We start from the raw sequence: 19,311 nt of genomic DNA, 5'->3' as shown, positions 1-19,311 counted from the left end.
TACATGATGACATGAAAATCTCCATATTCCAAAGATGTACGTAGCCCCTAATCTCGTACTTAACTAAGATTTACATGATTGTTTCGTACCTTTCGCAAGGAGGGGGAAGTCGAGGGTATCCTATTCCTGAAGACACACTTTCCTGCGGGGGTAGAAGTACTTAGAGGTTTTAAACATAGGGGTAGTGTCTTGGTTGATATGCTTACGTCTCTTTCACAACAAATGGTTAAACATAAGTGGAGATGTGCAACCATTATGCTAGATTTTGTCCCGGGAAAGACCTTGATACAACATTGTGCAGCAGGACAGGAACATCAAAAGACTAAAAACAGGTCAATCTTATTATTCTGCCATAGCCAAATCATCAACAAGAGATGCCTGAAATTTAGTCAAAATGTAATACATAGTTTACTGATTTAAAATATTTGGTCAAGAGTTCATATACTGGTCCAGGTTTTTCGTAATTAACTAATTATGAGATTCTTTCCTGATTCTGTCAATAGGTTCCCATTGATATCACCACTGTAATTGCCTTATTTACGCTTGTTGTCTCAATTTTGAATTTACAACGACTCACCAAAGGTAGTCGTTAACCCTGGTTCAGTTATATTTTTAGTGGCAATAATCGTTTTCACCTAAAAATATCTTCTGAAGTTATATTCACTAGTATGCTCACCTTTTCTACTGAAATTACAAGTCCATGATGAATATTAAATAATTTATTCTTTGATTCCCTTTTAATGTATATTCACACAAGCCGACTTGCAATCAAACATGTTAACTGAGTCTCTATAAACAACGACATAGCAACCAACTAGACAATAATGTATATTTCTTATATATTAAAACATTCTTCTTTTATTATTTTTAATTAACATTATAACAGGTATAGTGCTTGTGTAAAAGCACTTTCTGCCCGAGATATATGTAATTATGGACCGATACAAAGTATCTCGTTATATAAAATGTCGCCCGATAAAGGGACTAAATATAAAAGTTACAAGAGAGCTTGACTTTTATATTTAAGAACCACTGGTCCGTTTATAATAATGACATAAGAATAGTGCTATTCTTTACATTTTGATCGCCCTTCATATATAACTTCATTAAGTTTCCTTCATATAAATACATTTATAATAAAACTTTTATTCCATTATTATTTATCTTTTATCATTAAAAATGTCGTCGCTTACTAATACAATCAACGAAGGATGCGAAATCAAAAGCGTAAGAGATAATTACATTTTAAAACACAAATTACAATGATCAACGATTTCATTCATCATTAAAAACGGTCATGGAAAAAAATGTTTGCTCTTTCCAGGGCGCATTATATAACAATTACGTAAGATGGTATTTTAAAGAATACATCATATCAACAAGGCGTCATGATACAAAAGAATCTTATCCAAGTATCATATAAGGTGACACATGAGTACAGTCGTCGGATAATTAGCTTAATAGAATGAACCTTCTACTGAATATAATCTTTGACAATAAAGTTTCAACATAAATCAATATAATATAAATAATCTTTGTTTTTAATCAGTAACAACATTAACATCTTCCCGTATGGTAGATATAATAATCTATGTTCAAGTGAACGAAAAGAAGAAATTAAATTTATTTTCACACATAAATATTCATAAGAATCAATAGCTGATATGGGTTTAACCCCTACCACATCAACTGCAATCAGTTTAGATTCGTACTTGTATATGATTCTAATAAAGTACATTGTACCGCACAATCATGATTATGTCCCGCATTATTATTCTGTACAGGAATTGTGTCATTATTTTGACTTTGATACGAAGTGCCATCTCTTGAACTACGGTTACGTCTATCAATGTAGTTTACAGTATTTCTAGAATTTCGCCATGTATTTCGTCTGTTTTTGAATCTACTTTGGTTAAATGGTCTGACATAATTATTGTCACGATTAGTTAGGTTAGGTGTGTTCCCATCATATCTTTGCCTATTCTGATTGTTCTGATTGTTTAAATTTACTCGATTTAGGTTATGTTCCGTATCGTCTACATTACGGATATTTAGATTCCGGGCTGGTATTGATCTAAAGTTATCTGAATTGTTTTTAATTTTGCCTATTCCCGCTTGATGATTCTGTGCCTGGTATTGAGTTTCATAACATTGAACAAGCATCAATAGATGATTAAAACTCATGCATTGCGTAGAAAACAGGATTTGTTGTAATTTAAACGGTAGTAGATTTCGAATAGATGCAATCACTCTAGATTCAGATTGTAGTGGATTTACGATTTTTAATTCATTATACGTATTCACAACAAAATCAACAACAGATTTGTGCAAGCGAGGATTAAAAGGTTGATTTCTAATCGTAGCGTCTCTGTTTGCAAGTAGAAAGTCATTCTCATAATTTGCAATCAGCGCTGCCTTGAATTCCTCATATGTGTTGACGTGTTCCCGTACCGCTTTAAACCATAAAGAACACGGTGGAAGTAATAAATGAGGGATTAGTTTCATATATTGAGATTTATCTATACACATTATACTGCATTCGTCCTGAAATTTTTCTAGGAAAGAAGTAGCATTTTCATTACATCTACCACTAAACTTACTCATAGCACGTATTTCGCTCATTTTTACACTTAACTTGACATTTCTTTCACCATTTCGTGTTCGTGTTGAGTGAAAATTTCTACCTACTGCGTTATGTGTGGTTCCACCATCTCTTTTCCGCCCATCTGTATTCCTTGGTTGAATTCTTTCCAAAATAATATCCTCATCGGATGAGTTACTTGAAGAAGAGATAACGCAAGGTCCTTGTCGATCTGCTTCGGGTGAATGCGAGGTCATCTCTTGTGAATGAGGGAACTCCAAACGATCATTAACCATGTTGTTGTTGTATGCGTTGTCTTTAATCTGTAACGTCCTAATTTCCTCCTGTAAGGTAGATATCAATTGTGTATTTGCACGTATTTGGTTAGAATTATCTGTCACCTGAATCTTTTGCTGACGAACGGAAGATTCGATTACTTCAAAATATTTTTTACAATATTAACTTCTTGGATTACATGATTGTAATTATCCTTGCAATCTTCAGATAATCTTTTTAACTTCTCGTCGAATTGTAACGTGATGTCTGTCACAGCTTGTATTACAGATTGTTTCGCTTCTTCGGACTTTTGATCTATTTGTTCCAACTGCTTACCCAATTCTTCATGCTGTCTCTCTAATCGTCCATTCAATTCTTCATACTGTCTTTCTAATCGTCCATTCACTTCTTCATACCGTCTACTCAATTCTTCAGATTTTTGCTGTACTGTTTGTTTTACTTCTTCGGACATCTGGGCTAAATTTTGTTTCATAATTTCTAAATCATCCTTTCGGCTTTGTTCCTGTCGCTGCAATGCTATTAAAATTCTATCCTCTAGGGTCAACATTCCGGGTGCAATAGGAGCTATATTCTGCTCGTTGTTAGCACTGTCAACAGTTTCATTCTCTACTGTCTCACCAATCATGATTTTTCTTGTGATTACTCTGCCACTTCTAAGAACGGTTGAGTTCGTATTCATGAACCTTCTTACTAAGGTAAATTCACCCTTACTTTAGACTTCGGGATATGAATTTACAAGAATCCCGGGTGAGGTAAACCAAAAAATTTTACAACGACTCACCAAAGGTAGTCGTTAACCCTGGTTCAGTTATATTTTTAGTGGCAATAATCGTTTTCACCTAAAAATATCTTCTGAAGTTATATTCACTAGTATGCTCACCTTTTCTACTGAAATTACAAGTCCATGATGAATATTAAATAATTTATTCTTTGATTCCCTTTTAATGTATATTCACACAAGCCGACTTGCAATCAAACATGTTAACTGAGTCTCTATAAACAACGACATAGCAACCAACTAGACAATAATGTATATTTCTTATATATTAAAACATTCTTCTTTTATTATTTTTAATTAACATTATAACAGGTATAGTGCTTGTGTAAAAGCACTTTCTGCCCGAGATATATGTAATTATGGACCGATACAAAATATCTCGTTATAAATTCACAACTCTTTCACGTGTCTTTTGTTGTTTTACTCACAACGGAGGGTCACGAAGTTGCTCCGCTGAGATCCGAACGAGTCAATTGTGTTTTCTTTTTATATGTTATAATTAGACAAATTCCAAAAGTTATACATGCTGCCGGGCGGGATATCGTGAGTTGCAACATATTTTGTAATGTAAAAGCTACAAAAAAAATTACCTGGGAGAATAGTTTGAATCGAGTCGTTTGTTCGGAAACGGTTGGATAAATAGAAAACTTGGCGAACACGTATCCCATCATTTCCAAGGACACATTTTTCTGAATAAAAAAGTTTGGCCCAGGGTCCCCGCAGGATCCCAGACGGGGTCCAAATCAAAATTTTCAAATGGCAAGGAGGGTAATGTAGCACATCGTTTGAAAGTTGTTGTAAAATGAAAGAAAATTGAGCAAGTCTCGACTCTCTACGAAAACCCTGTGCAAAGTGACGGTGGGTTAAAATGTAAACAAAAGCTTAATTGAAAAGTCTATGGTTACCCCTATAAAGTGGAAACGATGAGAAAAATGTGAAAACAGGAAAGGAAGTATGGTATTATTTACAAAGTACATTGATTTAAGTTAAAACGTCTTGTCCCAGGGGATTGTGGATATCTGCTATTAACCGTAAACGTAAATACCTCCTTTCGCTTCTGCAACAACAGTGGTTTGAGCTGGACATGCGTTCGATACATATTGCGGAATTTTGAACTCAAGATAGCGTGTTTGTGAACATTTCGTATCTTTTCGTCACCTACTGATTAATATTCATGGCGCATTTCGTTTCTCTACCTTCAGCAGTTTGGTATGCCTATCTTTTCGATATAGGTTTTAAGTGGCCATCTTGGATTAAAGGTGGCCATAGATTTTCAATTAAGCTTTTGTTTACATTTTGATCCGCCGCCTTTTTGCACAGGGTTGTCGTCAAAAGTCGAGACTTTCTCCATCTTCTTTCATTTAACAATAGCTTTCAAACGATGTTCTACTTAACCCCTCTTCCCATTTGAAACGTTTTAGTTGGAGCCCACTTGAGACTCTGTTTGGGCCCTGAGACAAGACGTTTTAACTTAAATCGTTGCACATTGAAAATAATGCCACACTTCCCTTCCTGTTATCACATTTCTCTCACCGTTTTCCATTTACAGGGTGACCATGGATTTTCAATTAAGTTTTTGTTTACATTTTGACCTGCAGCCATTTGCCACAGGTTTGTCGTAGAGAGTCGAGACTTGCTCCATTTTCTTTCATTTTACAACAATTTTCAAACGATGTGCTACTTAACACCCTTTGCGATTTGAAAATTTTGAGTTGGACCCCATCCGGGACCTTGCGGGGGACCCTATGGCAAACTTTTTTATCCCAAAAAAGTGTGTCCTTAAAAATTATGGGATATGTGTTCACCGAGTTTTCTATTTATCCAACCGTTTCCGAACAAATGACCGGATTCAAACTATTCTGCCAGCTTTGTAGCTTTTACATTACAAAATATTGTACTAATACACAATAACACACTGAGCAAGGCTATGTAGTAGTATGTAAAAAACAGTATCACGTAACAGTTTCAACAGAATAACTGTGTCTTCATCAGATTTCCACTCCTTCTGGCTGCTGGGAGTTGGTCATCACTTACATATACTGTCCGGAGATCAACTTTTAATTGGCTCCGTCCCTTCATTAAAAAGTAATACTTGTGTGCCTTCAACTTTCACTTTTTAGCATTATTTGTTCTTGTCATCTTCCTCTTTCTTTCGCTCTCTTGTTATGTCTCTTTAAGGAAGAAGACAAGAACAAAAAATGGTTTGGAATAGAAAGCCTAGGCAAAGAAACAGAGAAGATATCCCTAATAGCACAAGTAGTCCACGGGACGTCCCATTATGATCCCGTACGACCCACAACGATCCTAAAAAATCCAGGATATAAATAGGTAATCCCAAGGAAGTCCCGCTTGGGACAGGCATGGGTCTATATGCATGGGAATCCCACGGTTGTCCCGCAGGATGGCCACTAGCAACGGGAAATAGAAATTCACAAAATTATACGTATTTCTCTCATAATAAAAGAATATGTTTAAAAATCTGCAGAAAAGAAAATATAAACCATAAAATTTCGCCTGGTCCTCAGTGCTGTGGTGCGCGTTCGGAACCGTCATTTGTTTGTCATAATTGCATTGTGGTTTGTGGTATTGGAGGGAATACGTGAGGTTCAGCGGTGACGCAGTGGTAGATGTTAGTGAAATATGTGTTCCAACAGATTTTAGTCTGCAGCATAATTGATTTCGGTAAGTGTGTGAAATGAAAGTTTTAGTGGTTTAAAAAAAAGAGTTGTTGTTATTCTAGTTGTAAAAAAAATGATGAAATGGTGATCATACAGCCGTAGTACTCAATGTTTAAAGTTCAACAGAGCAGGAATGCTATGAACAATGGATTAATATGGGCAGATTTACAATAGGTCGGAATCTTTTAAAATATTTTTCACTTTTTATGTTTCAAATAATTATCTAAAACCTTCTTACTCTTATTTCACACTGTTATTTCATGCTGAAATTATGGCGCACAGTTTAAGAATAAGCACGCAAACTGATTTACCATAAAACCTGCATTGTACCTGATGTACCAAACTGATAAGCAGCCATTCAGTGTCCAGCACCAGCCTCTGGAATTTTGTTAAGATATGTGTGGTAAAGCGAAGATGAGCAAATATTGTCTAGTTATTTTTTACTAGATTTGGAGCACTAGTGTTACAAAACGCTACTCAAAACTTATAACTGATCGACTGAAGGGGCTTAGAAGCCCCGCAGGGCAAGTTGTTTTCTACCTTTGAAGTGACACATGATTTGCATGGGGAAGGTTCTAGATTACTGGTCCCCGATGTGGATTAGTAGATGGGTAGATTTCTTTCTGTACTAAAGTTTATACATTTAACTTATACAGTATTGCCGAGCGAGCGTTAGCGAGTGAAGGCGGGTTAGAGCCCCGCAGGGCACGTTGTTTTCTGTCTTTATTACTGCTCAATGGGAAGGGGGACCAGTAATCTAGAACCTTGCCTTTGCACTGCAACCATTGTTTCTAACCATTTCCCAAATCTTCAGATACAACACTTACCATCTCGTTCCTAACTTGTATTCAGCCGCCTTCTGCCTTAGCAAATAGTTCCACCATAACATACTTTCCTATGTTACTTACACCCACATATGGTTTATGAAATTGAATGAAATGAAATATCTAGTTTAACGTCTCACGATTGTGCACCGAGGCTAAGGGAAACGGTGATGATCAGAAATGAATGAAATGGTGGAATGAAGAAAGTGGGAGGAGACGGGAGAACCCGAGAAAACCCACGCACACGGTGTTTGTCCACCACAGAATTCACTTGGCGCGAGCTGGGATCGAACCTGGGACCCCAAGCACCAGAGATAAACGCTCTACCTCTGAGCCACCGCGGCCCCATATGGTTTATGAGTTTAAACAATTATATTACCGTTTCACTATTTTACTACTAATATTTTTCGACCTATAAATTTTTCTTTTGGTAGAGCCGTCTGCTAAAGTTAACCCGCCAAGGTGTTAGTTAGCGAAATTGATGAACATTGATTATTTTCAATTAAAACTGCTTTCATCATATGTTTTGTGTTTCTTTTCTGTTGTGAAGTGACTTAAGCAAACACAACAGTGTTGCACTTAAAAGCAGCGCAGCAGAATCTGCCTTTTTGCAAATTTTAACCTGACGTATCTCATGCAAATTTCATCATAGTGTTGAAACTTGCAAAGACGATGCAATGAAACCGTTTAAAGGGTACGGTGGAGGCTTTTTTTTTTTTTTTTTTTTTACGTAGCTTGAGTTACATCTCTCCATTATATTAATGTTTCTATTAAAAGTGGTTTATTTACTTTACGAAATGTAGGTCTACCTGAGCGAGCGAACGGTGTTAGAAGCCCCCCGAACATATTTGCGAATTACAACTACAAATAATAGTCGAACCCCTTCAAAACGTAACGGAGGTTGAAAGGTTAGAATTTCCAAATATCGAGACTGTGGGGCGTGATACGGGTTATCAGGCACCAGTAACGAAAGATTTTATGCGAAGAACTAAAGTCTTAATGAAATTCAATTAGGGGGTTGCTTTTTGTTTCTCCTCCAGTCTTTTACGGTAGTGATATTGATTTTAAAAAAAAGCAGGGTTGGCTGGTTTAAACCAGCTGTTTTTTCATTCATTACTCAAAAAGATTATACTACAAAAGCAACTCTTTTTATGTAAGTTTATAAATGTTTGTTTTGTGATTTTTTTTGGGGTAGTTATTATTGTTATGTAATTGCAATCAAAGAAACATTCTAAATATTGTTTTGTTTCAATGTTTACTATTAATAAAATACATCGAAATTCCGTACTTTGTGTGGGGGGGAAGGGTCATACAGACCCCACGAGAGGCATTTAGTGAAATGAGAAGTATCTTCAATATCTATTTATGTATAAATGAGTCTGAGCCAAAGTGGACCCAAATAATTCGTATCTTTGTGATATGCAAATTAAGTCGTTGTATTTCTTTAATTTGGACCAATATAAGTCGTTGTTAACTAACTTGAATTAAATTAGTTCTTCTGTACTCCGTAGTACTTTGAAATTGTCCATATGTAATTCAGTATAATGGTTTCACTTGTGCAACTGTTTATCTTTTTGTCCTTCTGAAATGACTCTTGAGAGCTATATTAAGAAGCATGTAAAGATCAGTACAACGTATTTTTATCAGGATTCCTTCGTGAGTGAGTCGGCAGACGTATCGCATTTGTGGCCAATTAGTCCTGGTTCCGAGTTCAAATGGAGGACAATTTCTATCGGATGTAACTCGAGAAGCAGTTTTTATTCCGCTTTAAGCTTATGTGACCCCTTCCAGCATAACCCGGCTGTTGCATAATAACATCAAGGCGAAACAAACTTATTTCTGTCCATATATGATATGAATATATAGAGCAAATTATTTAAACCAAATAAACCTGGTTTAAACCCAAAAAACCGGTTTTTTTGTTGTTTTCAATAAAAACCATGGTTTTTGCCAACCCTGAAAAAAAAATGACTTAGTTGCGTTACGAAATATAGCTGAGCGAGCGAAAGGGGTGAGAAACCCCGCATTTTTTTTCTTTCTTTCATTAGCACAATGGTTCACTGAGCTGCAGTACCAGTTCCATGGATCGAGTTGGGGGAAATACTAAATGCCATCCCAGTTAGGCAACTGCACTCTTCACGCACTTTATTGTATTTTATTCGCAAAATACGCAAACCTAATTTAATGCTAATATATTAAAATATACTAGTTTAGATTTTTTTATGACAACGATTTGTAATATAAGAAAAGATAAAAGTATTGCAGTAACTCAAATTGTAAAAGCTGAGCGAGGGTTGTATTCTGAAAAGAGGAGGAAAAGAGAAAAACAATATCTGTGAAGGGTAATATTGGATGGAACAGGTTACCTTATTCTTAATCTGCACGGTGTGATTTACGTAAAAGTGGTAATTCGCAAATATAATCGAAAAATATGGATGACTATCCCAGTCATGTGTTTCTTTTATTTATATATTTAGTCAGCTTAGACAAAAGGTCTAGTGAGCTTTTGTCCTACACCCGCCAGTGAGTGATGGAAGGCGGTGTTGGATGTAAAAGTAATGGAAAGCTACAACGTATTGTGCTTACTGCTCATAAATCCTTGTTATTGCCAGGGTTGGCAGAAACCATGTTTTGTCGAAAGAAAAGAATTTGATTAAACCATATTGTTTTCACATTGTTACTTTTTGTTCAAATTGATTTCTTTATTTATTTAGGTTACATATAACTAAGTTTGTGTAGCCTTAACATCCTTATGCAACAGGAGGTTGATGAGCCCTTTCACAACATAAAAGGCTGCTCCGAAAGTAGACATCAATAAAAATGACGTAATAAAGTTAAGTCATGCGCTTAAAATACAAGTTTTCGTAAAAAGCACCTTGTTCGGTTTGGTGCAATCAGTACATTAGCATAATTACAATCTGATTTTTTACTAGGGAACAACAGAATTTGGGCTTCGCCCACTTCACTTTATTCTAATACGCTGGTGAAGTAAACGTCATTTCCGCTTCCTGTTCAGCTAGCTGGTTACAAACAAACCAGCTTTGAGCGGGTTATATGAAGAAGTTTACATGGTACTCGCCTATGAAAATGATTTGTTTCGTTTTCGGATATAACCATAACAGTTTAAGAGGTACATGCAATTTTTTTTTTAAGAATGAAATTAGAAATATTGTACTATATAACATATTAAAGAGAAACAAAAACAAAGCCGCACTGTACAACAAACGATATAATGATTAATTACTTATTGGGCGAACAGATGTATCTCAATTTTTTGAAGAACACTTTCTCTCCTTGCATATTCTGACAGAAAGAAATTAAAATACACATATTTTTACCAAAGCTCCCTTGCTCTATCTTTTTTGTTCGTTTGTTTGTGACATTTTTAGGTTATTTTCGCTGTTTAATATATATTAATACTCAGAACACTGTAAAATCGTTTCTTAGTAAACTGATAATTGAATCACACATTTAAAGGCATACTATAATCTTCGAACAGTGCTTGCCCCAGCATGGAGATGGAGTGTGATACTTCCCTGCCTCCGCCTTTTCCAATCCTCACCAGCGAAAGTTAGATAACAATTTTACCTTTGTGATTACATATATGTGTAAAAATTTGAAACTTTTGATACAATTGAGATTTCCAGGCAATAGATGACTTTCAAATTGGTAAATCGGCATTACACATATATGTAAGACAGTATTAAGTAGGGGGTCTAATCACAAGCTAACCTAACCGTACTTTACCACATATGAATTTTGGTAAGAGTATAGTACAGGCAATATAGTAAAGTTTAAACCGGACTTGTTAATTTGTCTCATCCCGTTTGACATAAAATATAATTGCTCCATCCTATCGATCTACGATAAGTACGAATGAAAAATACGGGATCACTATTTGAAAATTTATGTGTAAAATTTGTCTAACCTACGAAAATACTTCTGTGCAAGAAAATTGTAGAGGGAGAACGTAGAAACAGCGTTAAAAACGTGCCATGGTTACTAAGAAATTCAACTGCAAATCCACTTGTAGTGATTACTAGCCCTGGCTAGTGTACGCTTTAAGTACCTGTCTTTCTTTGACGCATACCCATTTTCACTGATCCGCCTGCTCCCTACAGATGCAACCTTACATGCGCTCGAGCTTCAAGCTGCCGTTAATCATCATAGATGTAGTGTTACGTGAAGTGACCACCCAGCGTAAGTTAGTATGTGTTCTGCTTATGAATTTTAATACATATATATGCTGGCATGTTACAAATCTGTACGTCGTTTGTGGTAGACGCAAAGAAAATAATTCAGATAATATTAGGACATAATATAGGACAGTTAGAGAGTTATACCTTTTAAATTATTTAATTATTTCTGGTGGCGCATTTCAACTTCACCAGTGCCAAGCAAAACAAATGGACACCCGCTAACAAACGAATGAAGAATAAATTAGGAAATTATTTCCAGGAAGATGCTATGTTTCTGAGATTATGTATTCGTAATTGTATGCTTTAAAATGCATTGGTTATTCTAGCGCTGTACTCCTTTGTTACGAATATCTGATCACTAATTTTATAAAAATCAAGTTTCTTCCATATTAAACATTTTCGCTGAAGCTAAACAAACAATATGACAAGTATATAGCATAACAATTTTCAATAATTTTAATTAAACTCAATCTAAAATTATTATTAAGAAAGCTCATGTACAAGCTTGGGATTCTCACTCACTTGTCCAGCAAGTTATTGGCGATTGACGGAATTAAAATGTAGAGTAACTTTATTTCATATTATGATAAATGTAGCCTTCCTATACGTATGAAGTAAATATATTCACTGCTATTCGTGAAAATGTAGTTTTTTTTTTCCATAATTTTAAGTTCGTCTTTCACAAGACTTACAGCTGCCACATATAATGCCATTGAAACTGCCTTAGCAACCACCTTAGCAACAGATTGTTTGTAACCAATATGGCTGCGCCCAGTAAAATTCACAGCAGACGACTTCAGCAGCGTATACGGATAGTATTCTGTGAATCTGGATTGTCCAGTTTCAGTACAGAGCTGGGCGGTATATATATATTTTACATCGAAAAGCTCCCGCTTTAATCGTGCCGGTGTGATTTTTCATAAGCAGATATTTTGCATATTAATTTTCCTAGGGTTATGCCCTAGGCTAAAGGAGACTGATGATAATAATAAGTGAAATGGTGAAATGAAAGAAATGTAAGGAAATGGGAAAACCCCGAGGAAATCAACACACATGGTGTTAAAATTTATTTTATTGTCACTGTATAATAGCCAGTTCGCTAAAAGCGACGTTTATTTCTTAAAAAAGGCTGGAACTTTAAAATTAAAACTGAAGAGTCCAATTGATAAGATGTGGATGTAGCCAATAAGGTTTCGCAACTTCTAGTTCTGAAACTTAGTCGACTATGATCCTGCCAAGTTCGGTCACCAAATACCTGGGACTAGTTCTGTTAAAAAAAAAAAAAAAAAAAAAAAAAAAAAAAAAAAAAGCTCGCTCACCTCAATAATCTGTACAGTGATTTCACTTGTGCAGTTGTCTTTCTAAAATAATTTAAAATATTCACAAGTACGCAAGATCAATATAACACATTTCTATCAGGTCTCCTCTGTACATGAGTCTACAGAGGGTCGAGCTAGGTCTTGGGTTCGGGGCCAGGCGGAGGACAGTTTTTCTTGGGTGCAAACTGGGTAAGTGATTTGATCCCACTTTAAGCTTTAGGTCCCATCCTTCATAAGGTCTCCGCTGTTACATAAAGATGTTAAGGACAATCTGGGCTTGGAGTGTAGGGTCTCTCAGTAGCATGGCTATATGAGACGTGGAACTACAGCTTAACGTGGAATCTGAGTCACATGAGCACCCATCGCGAATTCGAGTCTCCCGCATCAAAGGCGCGTACGTTAACCATACAGCCATGAGGGAGCTTGCTAAGGTCAAACGAAATTAGTTCTATTCACATGTAATCTAAATAATTAAAGCAAATCAATTTAAACCAAAAAACCTGGTTTAAACACTAACAAAAAAAGGTCTGGTTTTAAACTCAAAGCTGTTTCTGTTTTCAAACATGGCTTTTACGAGCCCTGCTGAAATTTCAAGCATTGATTTTTTTCATTAATTCTAGGAAATGGAAAGAAAGAGAAAATCCGCAGATTGCATATCTTCGAGGCATTTACGAAGACGGATAAAAGAAGAGACAGGTGAATTGATGTTAACAATCTGTGAGAAGACTGTATCATCAGATAAGGAAGTTAATATTGAATCAAACAATGGAAAGTCCCCGATCACTGGTTACGTGTCAGCAAATGTTCGAGGTAATACTTTAGTTGTGGAGGAACCCCTATATTCTTCACAGAGGCTAACATATGATGAAAGCATATCGGGAAGTGGATTGTCTTCAGAAGAAAAGTTAGACACTATTGGAACGTTCAAGACGAATGATAACCAACCAGTAGAGGAATATAACGGAAGATCACCGCTGGAGAATTTCCCTCTTCAAACGCTGGACGACCTCTATGAGTGTGAGAGGAGGATTGCAAATGATCCAGCATTTAGGAGACGTTTGGTATGTTTAGCTCCGTATTTGTTGAATATATTTAGTTACGAGAAGAAAATGTATGCTTTCTTACAAACGACAAATATAAGGTTGCCACCTACCGCGAAAAGCCAGTGAATTTGAAGATTCTGGAAAAGTCAGGGATTTCTTTTTTAAAAAACGGGAAATTTGAGCTTAACTGAAAACATAAGAATCACTGCCAAACCAGTTTGTTTCTGTATGTCTTATTGTAAAGGAACCCATACTGTTCTTATGGATGAGACATATAGTATCCCCATTTCTGTTGGCTGAGCACTAAAAGAAGTACAGATAGTATCCCCATTTCTGTTGGCTGAGCACTAAAAGAAGTAAACTATTACGTGATTAAAAGAAGAGCGGTAGTTCGGTTCTCCTATGTTATACATATAAATTATAGGTAACAGGACATGTGCGAGTCATGTACATTTGTCAAATCGAAGTATTTTAACTTACAATTGTGCAATTTTTTACTACTCATTTTTGTTATGCTGGTGATCACTATGTTAAATGTATAAGGAACGTTTGTGGCGTAACTTGCTTGCAGTTTTAGGTCCCATGCTGTGAAATTTTAAATTTAAATTAGAGTAGTAACAATCAGTTTTTCAGTTCTTGTTGTTGATCATCATCTTGAAATTTACGTTTTCCTTTTAGTTTAGGTTTCTTGTAATGTAAACGTGCATACAGAGGTAGACTACTGTATTTTTGTGGTGCACTAATGGTAATGTAAATTGTGCTAAGCTTCAGACTGAAAGTTGCCAAATAGAGATACATGTTTATACCTTCTGTAATATTTAAAATATTCTTATGCTTCTACAATTCCTTACTTAGCTCTTCTTATCCACTATAGTATAGCTGAAGTGTGTTATTTATTTTCAAAATTCGAAAGTACCCATTTGAGTAACTTAGTGTAAAATTTTCTGAGAAAACTTGGAGTAAGGGAGTTTTGAAATCCCAAAAGAGTAGCCAGCCTCAAATATGTTTCTAATTCAGTTTTATTAACGATATGTGTATGTTTAAGATGTAGCAGGCCCGTTGCCACAGGAGACTACGAAGAGCTAAGACCCTTCTAGAACATTTTTTAAAAACGTTGATCATGGTTACATATGTGCTCAGCCAATATGTTCTTTAAAAAAACCTACATACGGAAAAAAATCATCAATAAAAGAGGCATTTACCATACCTACAACAGACAAATCAATCAACATTTTTCAAAAAACAAACCACAAGAGACACCAAATGAAACTAATAAATCTACACAACCAGACAACCGGCTTGAATGTGTCAGATACACCTTGAGTGCCTAAAAAATTTGCTTTATTTCTTTCTTTTTTATCTTGATTTAATTTCTTTTTTCTTTTTTTTTCTTGTCCACACCGTCGGAGACAAACATTTAGCCGAAGCCCAGTCTTCGAAAATTTTTTTGTTGTGCGATAAAGCTTAGTATGTATCGTGAATATAATGGTATATGTTCTCGCTATGTGTACAATATATTGAGTATTTTTTGGTGTTTCTTAATGTCCGAGAAATATTTTTAACTGAAACATTGAAAACAACCAACTTCGATAAGAATGAAGTATACTTTAATGTGTTAGTATCGCTATTGTAATTTAAATACTTTTTTCAAAAATAATTACAAAGAATACCTCTAAAAAAAATTTATGAAGTTCATAACGTTTACAGTGCTAAGACCTGATAATCCCTGAAATTACCAAGTTTGCAATCAATAGAATTTTATATTTGTACTCTGATAAATTTGGTGCGTAATTTAATGTTAAATGTTATATTTCAGATTGCAGAGCTCCGTAAGATAGGGGGTACTAATATTGACAGTATTGTTACGAATATAATGAAGCGAATTCTAACCAACATGTTAGCAGCGGAAATAAGTTAGACAGGCGGAAAGACGAAGACATCATTCTCAGCCCTTGCACTTTGTGATGTTCTTACAGGTAATACATTATGATTTATTATATATTTTCCTTTATTATTATTTAATACGATTAACTAGAATTTGTATGTGTTTCCACTCGATTCGACCATCCACCACAAAAATTATCCAGAGGTTAGTATTGTAAGACAATTCTCCGAAGTAATTTGTTCACAGAGCTCAGTTTTTCCAAAGAATTTGTATGAGAAAATAAATGTCGATATGTTTCGAGAATTTAAATTGAAGATTGTGAATTTAGTATTTTATACCAGCTTACATAAAATTATTCTCTTAGTTTCTTGATACTCACTACTTGTTTAATATCATAATTGACTTTTCTTAAAATTTAATGATCGTGAACTGTTGTTTCATTCTATTTTAAAATTTATTTTTGAGAAAGAAGAATGGATGGTAGATTTTTTTATAATGTTGAGCAGATTGCGTTATCCAGGAGATTTTTTTTTAAATCATGGTATAGTACACAAATATTTCTCATGTTTTGGAAAACCTCTAAACTTAGTTATAAGGTAGAATTAGAAGCTACCACGTGTCTGAAATGCTTCGTGATTTTAAATAAAATTAGGATGTTGTTTTTGAAATACACTAAAGTCCTACAAGTTATGGGATAGCGGTATAGAACCACTTCATGTGTTGCGGAAAACAAATATAAATGCACATAGCACTCGACTTCTGTTACTTGAACTTCTGTAAAAGGTCATTGACCGTGATGTTGCTTCTACGACGAAAACTATCAATGTGTGTGTTGCTCTTGATAACTGCCAATATGCCGGATAGCCATACTGATCATGATCCCAGTTGATACGAACTGATGGTAGAGTGCGTATGTGGCGGACACTCTAGACGCCGTAGACTCAAGTTGTCAACAAGGCAGTTACAAGCTTGTGGCCTGTAATTATGTGGTGCGTGTTTATATGGCATTCTTGGATCCTCGAGTCCGATTGACCTAGAAAATATCAGCAAGCCAAAATTATTCGCGATTGATTTGCAGAGCATTCTAAACAATGAATCGGCCAACTATACTGCTAGACATAAAGTTAATAGAAACATGTACGATATCATCGTACGAACCATTTGTGCACACGTTTTACTTGCAACAATCACGTCATAATAGCCAACAACCAAGACTTTATGAAGGATTTCTACCGACTTGTCGAGTCCATGCCATTCCAAGTTGCTGAACTCGCCATTCTCGAGAAGGCATAGCACGATAGACCTATTATCTTTGTATCCCATAACTTTTGGAACCTCATTTCACCTATTGAAATGCATGTCGAATATTTCATATTCCTTCTTGTTATCACACATATCTATTGCAGAAATTTGCCAGTTTTTCTCATTCAGAAATATTATATTTCCAGAGACAGTGAGGCAACACGCGTCCTGCAAATTTGCTACAGATGCTGAGATCAAAAGACCAGTTCAAAGCTGGCTTCGTCACGCAACAAAAAGGATGAAAAGAGAGAAACGTAAGTAACATATTGACACTTTTAGGTTTGTAAATTGCTTGCTCTTGCTTAGTCGACGTGGTGAACGGAAGCTTCAAGCAATGAATTATAATACAGAAAATTATTCTGTATTATAATGTATTGTTGATGTCGCACCAAAGACACCATTGTGCGACCCTACTTAATAGTTCAGAAAAGTCGTTGTAAAATTAATAATACACTCTCTTTGCATGTGTAACGCACCCGCGATAGGCATGGACACCCATTTACGAAGTGGGATGTGTCTACTAAATACGTTTTATGACTTTTAACGCGCGCCAGTGTAGATGGCTATTGTAATTATTATAGTTCTGTATTTTTATCTCCATACAGGTCAGGCAGTCTTCGTTTTTAATGTTGTTTTGCCATGTCCCAAGAAATCCTACACGATATACTTTCACATAAACTATAAACATGCCAAAAGACTGCTTGGGGGCGATCGTCCTTCGGGATTCTACAGGGTGTTTACTGGAGTTGACGTCTAGACTTACAAATTTTCAAAACACCAACCTGGATTTTAAAAAAAAAGTCATACTATGATATTCAAGAAGCTCTAAAATGTGTTGATAAAGCTAGTTCTTCAATATTCTGATGGAAAGAATGCATAGAAACTAGTGGGTTAAAAAAAAAAAAAGGAAACACTATTGATTTTCTTTCTCGAATTACCAAGTTCTTTCAATGTTTGACCAGTTAATTTTATCATCACCTACACCCAGGTAATGGGACTGCCATCTTGAAGGGTCTCAAAGGAAATCTTTACATTTCTCCAGCATTAGACAATAATTTCCAGTACATTCCAATATTTCCAGTAAGAAAATCAAATACCAGTAGATTACCAGTATTTCAAGTACCAGTAGACACCCTGTTCTACACCACAGTTGATTCACATTATCTTCATTGTGTGTGTGTGTCCAGCGGAAATCTTGTTCTTTTTTGTACGGTTCGGGTAATTTTTGGTCATCCCATTGCAAATACTTGTATCAATATTGTATTTTGTTTATTACTTAGTTGCTCCTTTCTAACTTCTATCTCAAGGTTTGTAACAAAGTAATGCTAGTAATTTGGCTTCATATGTTCCGTTTTCCACTTTTTACATGACATCTGATACAAAAGAAAGTAAATGAATTCAATGGATAGAGTTTTTTTTTTCTTTCATTGAAACAATTTTTTACTTACGTCAAGGGATAGTAATGTTCAACAATGAATAAAAGAGACAAACGTCATTATCCAAAGCTCGAACTGGAATGTGTGTGTGCCTCGATTGGCCTGGACAGTTAGCTATGTTGCTTGTCTTTGCCTTTTGGCTTGATTACTGATTTAAAGGCTAACTTTATATATTCATCGTTATGCGAACTAAATCCAAACTTGGTGTGCTTTCTCTGCTTTTTAAAGTTCGTTGTTGGTTTATAATTAATACTTAGTATTATATTCACTTCTTGTCAGAAACGCGACTGATTCGCAGCATCACATGTACTTACATATTTCTAGCGAAAAGATTTTTCAATTCAAGCAAAACAGGTCTCATTGTCTTATGACTGGATCATAATAATAAAGCGAGTAATTCCAACAAGTGTCATCTCCCTACTACTTTCCATACATCCATACGTATTTAACGTAATTATTAGATTTTTCTGTGGCTAATTTTTTATGAATATTTGCACTCCTTCGTCTTTTAACAGAATTTTTTTCCTTTTCCATTTTGTAGAGAAAGGGGATGAACAAAGCGCGATGTTGACAGGCAAATGAACACACATAAAGTGCGATGTGACTGAAGCCGGGATGAACATGCAAATGCTCACATTATAAAACCCTAGATGTATATTTTGAAAGGGTGAAAAAATCCCTTCATGTATGATAGCTTTTGAATAAAAGATTGTACGTGTGTAACCCATTTGTTTTATTAAGCATATCTTTCTTTGCTACACAGATGCTAGATAACTACGATCCAAACGTGACCTTCGGTTATTAATGATTAATTAGGTTCATGTTTCAGAAAAGGCAGTTTTTTTTTTTCCTAGTTGAATCATGTTCCATTCTTATTTTCTTTCTATCCCTTGAGGAGAAATTTACAGCTGAACAACACTAAGTTAGTTATTATTACAAGTAATGTGGAAAAATACTATATGCAGATAA

The 19,311-nt window shown here is 35.3% G+C and overlaps 2 protein-coding genes across 6 annotated transcripts in view; one reads left to right on the top strand and one right to left on the bottom strand.

Annotated features, from left to right (window-relative positions):
• The window catches only part of LOC145683947 (endoglucanase E-4-like), a 428,679-nt gene that overhangs the window by 370,305 nt on the left and 39,063 nt on the right, over window positions 1-19,311 (bottom strand). The window lies entirely within an intron of this gene.
• LOC145683948 (uncharacterized) lies at window positions 6,246-19,065 on the top strand. Of its 2 annotated transcripts, XM_081755656.1 has the most exons (5): window positions 6,246-6,338; window positions 13,297-13,737; window positions 15,536-15,695; window positions 17,053-17,160; window positions 18,884-19,065. In XM_081755656.1, exons 2-3 carry the CDS (start codon window positions 13,300-13,302, stop codon window positions 15,635-15,637), a joined length of 540 nt encoding a protein of 179 aa, XP_081611782.1. In that variant the 5' UTR covers window positions 6,246-6,338; window positions 13,297-13,299; the 3' UTR covers window positions 15,638-15,695; window positions 17,053-17,160; window positions 18,884-19,065. The 2 variants fall into 2 exon arrangements, with proteins under 2 accessions (XP_081611782.1, XP_081611783.1); XM_081755657.1 differs by lacking the exons at window positions 17,053-17,160; window positions 18,884-19,065 and having other exon boundaries at window positions 15,543-15,628.

This window comes from Thermobia domestica, chromosome 4 (assembly GCF_964235325.1).
Source record: "Thermobia domestica chromosome 4, izTheDome1.hap1.1, whole genome shotgun sequence".
NCBI classification, from domain to species: Eukaryota; Metazoa; Arthropoda; class Insecta; order Zygentoma; family Lepismatidae; genus Thermobia; species Thermobia domestica.
Note: the sequence above shows the minus strand (reverse complement) of the source record. Positions and strands in the feature narration are given on the sequence as shown.